This window comes from Juglans microcarpa x Juglans regia, chromosome 3D, assembly GCF_004785595.1.
Source record: "Juglans microcarpa x Juglans regia isolate MS1-56 chromosome 3D, Jm3101_v1.0, whole genome shotgun sequence".
Lineage (NCBI taxonomy): Eukaryota > Viridiplantae > Streptophyta > Magnoliopsida > Fagales > Juglandaceae > Juglans > Juglans microcarpa x Juglans regia.
The window spans coordinates 25531251-25536710 of NC_054598.1; the positions used below are offsets into that span (position 1 = coordinate 25531251).

Here is a 5460-nt window from a genome sequence, read left to right on the forward strand (position 1 = left end):
AACATCCTTGTTTCTCCACCAAATCATCAGACCAGTTTGGTAGCCAGAAAAAGCCACCCATTCTGCCCAACACTAGCAACTATTTCTGATATTGAGCTTTCCATGTTATAAATTTCTATTTCCAAAATTAATGGTGGAGAGGACCAAGAGGAAGCCAAATAAACACCTGTTCCCGCTTCCTAGTATAAGAGTATAGTACCCAATGGGTGCATAACGGAAAGCTCATATTTCATGGCAAAACATATATATACAGCTTCACTGCTTGAAGTGAAGAGAGTCTCTGGTAGTGGTGGCAAAGGTACTCTTAAAGCACTAAGATCATTACAACACAAAAAAAAGCAACAAACCAAAAGATGATAATGTGGAATATGCCACTCAGCCCACATTTTTACAATAACAAACAGACAAAGCACGGATATAGTCTTTGCTAAGCCTACCCAGAAACTGTTTGCTCTGAAACAGAAGCCAAACCCTGCATCAACCTAACAATTTCTGCAGTATCGTCAAGATAATACTTAGCCTTGCTAGGTTTTCGACAAACAGTACATGCAAACACTTCTGCCCTGGGAGCAATGGATGGGCCTGCCATGGAACTGATGATTACCTCAAACATGTCTTCATCCGATCGGTCATCTCCTATGCACAGAACAAAATCAGGTGACATTCTCTTCTCTTGCATGAGGGAGAGTAGACGCTTGGCCACAAGTCCCTTGCTTACACCCTGGCATGTACACAAGCATATAAGGGATTGTTTAGGATATTGTCATTTGACCCAGTCAATTATTCAAGTTCTAATCAAAACAAATCGGTTCACAAGAAAGAAATATAAAATTCATAATTCTCAACATAAACGGGCCGATAGTTTATACAGCACATGGTTATACACAGACTAGTTTATATCAATGAAAGTAGGGAAGTATTAATATCCATTCCTACTAGAAAGGCCCTAACATTACATGATGTCAGTTGTCGTGCTTTATGTAAACTATTTTCTAAATAACAAGATTTCACATATTCTTTGCACTGATCCTTCTTGTAATACAAAGTTGTTTCATGCTTAAATCCATTAACCTCACTCTCTAATAGACCATGGATAACATCGTGAGGCATGCAAAACAGGTAAACTTCCTCCCTTTCACTCACAAATTAAATAAAACACTCAAGAAAAGCACCTCCAGCCCATGACACAATTTGACTGAGCAATATGCAACTTATTAAGCAGTGGCGATTCAGGCTCAGGCTAAGTTTCAGTCTGCCCACCCCCAATGACATTCAAATTTATAGTCGACCAGCATAAAATCCAGATCCGAAGGGAGTTCATATATTACACCATGGATTAGAAACTAAATATAAAACTACAACTTGATAAGGTAAATATATTCAGACCTGTGGCTTAACCTCCACAATATTCTGTCCACTCTTGACTGTAACTGGTTCATTGGCAAGCACACTTTCTAGATGATCAAGAAGTTCCTTAGCTTGGCACGACCCAAAGTCTGGATCCGCATCCTCGTAGCACCAGACAAGTGCAGTTTCCCTATCTTCAATGGTGGAACCATCAGTCGTTTCAGTGTAAAGCTTCATTACTGGCTCTGCAATCTGCTTCCAACTACAGTCTGCAACAGGTACACATCTTTCCCATTCTGCATCTCGCTTCAGCCTAATACCACAAAATTATCAATTACAAATTCATTCCATACAATTTTAATATACTCAAAACATGGATCAGTTCAGAATTAAACTAGTCTACCTGAGGAAATAACCATGCTCTGCTGCAATTCCCAGCTTCTCACAGGGAGAAAACCATTCACTGAGAGTCTTCCGGCTTCTAGCACTGACAATGAAAACCATGTTGTTCTTATCCCTACACAGAACATTTAGAATATCAATTGACTTCGAGTTTGGGCTCTTATCAATGGAAGCCTGCGGCATTAGTGTACCATCATAGTCTAGGAGGATTGCTCTCATTGTAGTCCTTTTGTAAGCAGATACTATGTGCTCCATAGAGAGCTTCCTGAAGTTTGGATCAAGTGCCACAACTCTGAAACTCAATCCAAATCCAATACCCCAGCACCTGCACCGCTCATGCTCCCGACATGTCCTCCCCAAATCTTGAAGGAAACTACGAGCCCAATACCCAACGTCATGGGTACTTACATATCTGTAATGTTTCTCATGCCGAAGCTGTTTTTCTGGCTCGGCCATCTCAAGGGCAGAGTCCATTGCATCTGCTACAGCATCAATATTCCAGGGGTTTACCCGGATTGCTCCACTTAAAGACGGCGAGCACCCAATAAACTCAGAGACAACTAGCATGCTTTTCTTTGCGGTGAATGGTTCCAAACCCAAAACCTTATCTAACTTCTCATTCCCTTGGCGACTAATTATGTACTCATATGGTATGAGATTCATCCCATCCCTCACAGCAGTGACCAAACAACACTCGGCGACAACATAGTATGCAATTCTCTCGTGAAACTTAAGTGGCTCATCAATCAAGACAACAGGGTCATATCCTGGTTTTCCAAAAGTTTCATTAATTCGCTTCACTGTTGAGGAAGTCTCAGCCTGAATTTCTTTCACATCTTTTCCTCTGCCCCTAGCTGGATTGGCTATCTGTACCAACACTACTTTCCCGTGCCACTCTGGGTGCTGCATAAGAAGCTGCTCCATTGCCAAAAGCTTCAAACTTATACCCTTAAATATATCCATGTCATCCACCCCAAGTAACATTATCCTACCCTGATCACAATACTGGCTGAGAAGCTCAGCAACCTTCTCTTCTGTCCCAGGCAGGCTCAAGACTGACTGCAGCTGACCCATATGTATACCAACAGGAAGAATTTTTATGCTAACTGTGCGACCATAATACTCTAGGCCTATATATCCACGCTTCGATTCATACGTAAGACCAAGCATCCGACTACAACAGGATAGAAAATGCCGTGCATAATCAAAAGTATGGAACCCAATCAAATCCGAATTCAGTAGGGCCCGGAGAAGCTCTTCCCTAATAGGAAGTGTCTTATAGATCTCTGATGAAGGGAATGGACTATGAAGGAAAAACCCAAGTTTCACTCTATTGAACCTTTTCCGCAAGAAAGTTGGTAACACCATCAGGTGATAATCGTGTACCCATACAAAATCATCCTCAGGATTTATCACCTCCATAATCCTATCTGCAAATATTTTATTAACCGAAACATATGCTTGCCACAAGGACCGGTTAAACCTACCACCAAGGTCCGGCGACAGGGGCAACATGTAATGAAACAAAGGCCATAATTGCTGCTTGCAAAACCCATGATAGTACCGGCTAAAAAGATCCGGTGGGACAAAGGTTGGCACGCATTTAAAGGACTCGAGGAGTATTTGCGAAACCTCATCTTGCTCATTTGGATGAATATCTTCCTTCAGACAGCCCACATAGATAACCTCCATATCATCATCCCCTATGCCATCTTTTAATTGGAGGAGAAGTGAATTCTCATCCCAAATGAAGAGCCAACCTTTACTACCATCTGTCTTCCTCTGAGCTCTGATAGGGAGCTGATTTGCCACTATTATGAGACGGTCTCGCTGAGCAGACGACGACGAAGGGTCAGAGGAAACACTCTCTGACGGGTCGTCATCTATATCAGATATCAAGCCGGCGACGTTCATAATACGTGGAATTCGCCTACTCATGCGCCCAAATGATGGAGATTCGCCAGAGGCAAGCTCTAAAAGATTCGAATACGATCTGGACACCATGTTTTCTAGTCCTACAAGAATCCTCGCTAATGAACGCTATGTTTCACTATGCACAAATAAAAGAGAAACCCATTAAAGCCAAATCCTCTGAATGGCAAAGCAGCCTAGTAAAATTTACGCAAAAATATCTCTACCAAGGTTGAAAAGAAAGAAAAAAAAGTAGTGTGAAACCAAAGCAACATGTTTGGGCGGTCAGAGTACCACATCTAAATAGTGTAAAAAAAAAAAAAAGAATCTAAAGCAAGTAATGGGAAGAGGCACAACTTAAATTGGCGGCTAAAGAAAGGGCTACAAGATCTCTTTGAAGATAAGCTCAAGTGAAACGAAACCAAGGGATTTATGAACCCAGTTTCTTGGTATCCAGATAAAGAAGAATGGAATAGATTCAGATCATATACAGCTAACAAATACTTCTCTGCTACCAAACTTTCCGCCAGAGATTGTCACACTTGCACTACTTAGAAATGGCAATTGGAAAAGACAAAAAAAAAGAAATTAAACAAAGAAAATCACCAGTTGCCGAAAACGCAAATCCATTATTGGTGGGGTAGGTTGAAACATAATGCCCTTTGGATCTAGATATTTTGCAAGAGCAAAAAAATCTAATTCAGCTTCGTGGGAAAGGATAGACAATACATATGGAAGCTTTATTTATGGAGCTTTGCTCAGAGATCACAATCCACAATCTTACCTCAAGTGAAGCGTTAACACTCTCTTATATCCAGCCTTCCAAACATTTACGACTATAAAACAAAAGAAAATTTTCAAGAACGTGTTATTTTTCCAAACTAGACCAAACAGGTCCTATCAGAGTAGAATGAACTCAACTTCAGCAGCTTCTCTCAAATGGGGAAAACTTTCAAATTGCAGATAGGAACCACAAATGTCTATTGGTTTCTAAGGGAAAGGTATTTGATCGGACGGTGAAAACATAAGGCGTACGAGCACTCGAGGTGTAGAAAAGAAGCTCTTCGTCCTTATCTCTTCTCCTTCGGTTAGTTCGCCACGAGGCATCATCTTTGAGGGACCCATTGCAAGGCCTTGTCTGAAATTAGCTGTCCTGCTCGTGTGCATCGACACGTGGTCTATAACTATTAGCTTTTCCAATCGTAGAGTCCACGTGGCGAGCTGCTAACGCTTCATCCACAACACTAAACCAGGCCTCGTGTGACGTGTCTTGAGTTTGACCGATAATCGGATAATTTCGATAACCTATGGTCAGGTTTACGCCACCTAGGGTGTTTAATACCGTCAAATGAATAAGATAAAAAAAAAAAAAAAAAAAAAAATACTGACAGATAAATATTTCAAATCTCAGTTACGCCATCTAATTATATTATAGATAAGATATTAGTAAATCATATAGACTCTACAGCAATAATGCCGTCTGTATGAGATTTTGAAATTGTATAATGCCGTCTTTGTTAATAATACACTTGTAATTATTTTTTTATAATTTTATGTATTAAATTGAAACTTTGAAAGTATTTTATATAAAATTATGTTACTTATTGTTTTATAAAAATATTTCTCATTTAACATATAGTTGTATAAAAATTATAAAAAATAGTTGTAATTGTATTATTTTCTATATTTTTTAAGAGTAATGGTATGTGCATAATCTTTTTATAACTTTTTATATAAATATGTTTTAATATGAGAGTACTTATGTAAAATGATATCATTTTTTAAAAAAATAGTATTTAA

The 5460-nt window shown here is 39.4% G+C and overlaps 1 protein-coding gene across 4 annotated transcripts; it reads right to left on the reverse strand.

Annotated features, from left to right (window-relative positions):
• Window positions 1-207: 207 nt before the first annotated feature.
• LOC121254325 (alpha,alpha-trehalose-phosphate synthase [UDP-forming] 6) lies at window positions 208-4648 on the reverse strand. 4 transcript variants are annotated; one of them, XM_041154316.1, is made up of 5 exons: window positions 4445-4648; window positions 4267-4328; window positions 1751-3764; window positions 1387-1660; window positions 208-721 (listed from the first exon to the last, which is right to left on the reverse strand). In XM_041154316.1, exons 3-5 carry the CDS (start codon window positions 3751-3753, stop codon window positions 434-436), a joined length of 2565 nt encoding a protein of 854 aa, XP_041010250.1. In that variant the 5' UTR covers window positions 3754-3764; window positions 4267-4328; window positions 4445-4648; the 3' UTR covers window positions 208-433. The 4 variants fall into 4 exon arrangements, with proteins under 4 accessions (XP_041010250.1, XP_041010249.1, XP_041010251.1 ...); XM_041154315.1 differs by having other exon boundaries at window positions 1751-3799; window positions 4445-4640; XM_041154317.1 differs by lacking the exon at window positions 4267-4328 and having other exon boundaries at window positions 4445-4641.
• Between the last annotated feature and the right edge of the window lie 812 nt (window positions 4649-5460).

Coding starts and splice junctions, on each gene's coding strand:
- LOC121254325 (XM_041154316.1), bottom strand. CDS start 3,753: ATGGTGTCCAGATCGTATTCGAATCTTTTAGAGCTTGCCTCTGGCGAA. Junction 1,661..1,750: donor GAGCATGGTTATTTCCTCAG/GTAGACTAGTTT, acceptor TTGTGGTATTAG/GCTGAAGCGAGATGCAGAAT. Junction 722..1,386: donor TTGTGGAGGTTAAGCCACAG/GTCTGAATATAT, acceptor TGTACATGCCAG/GGTGTAAGCAAGGGACTTGT.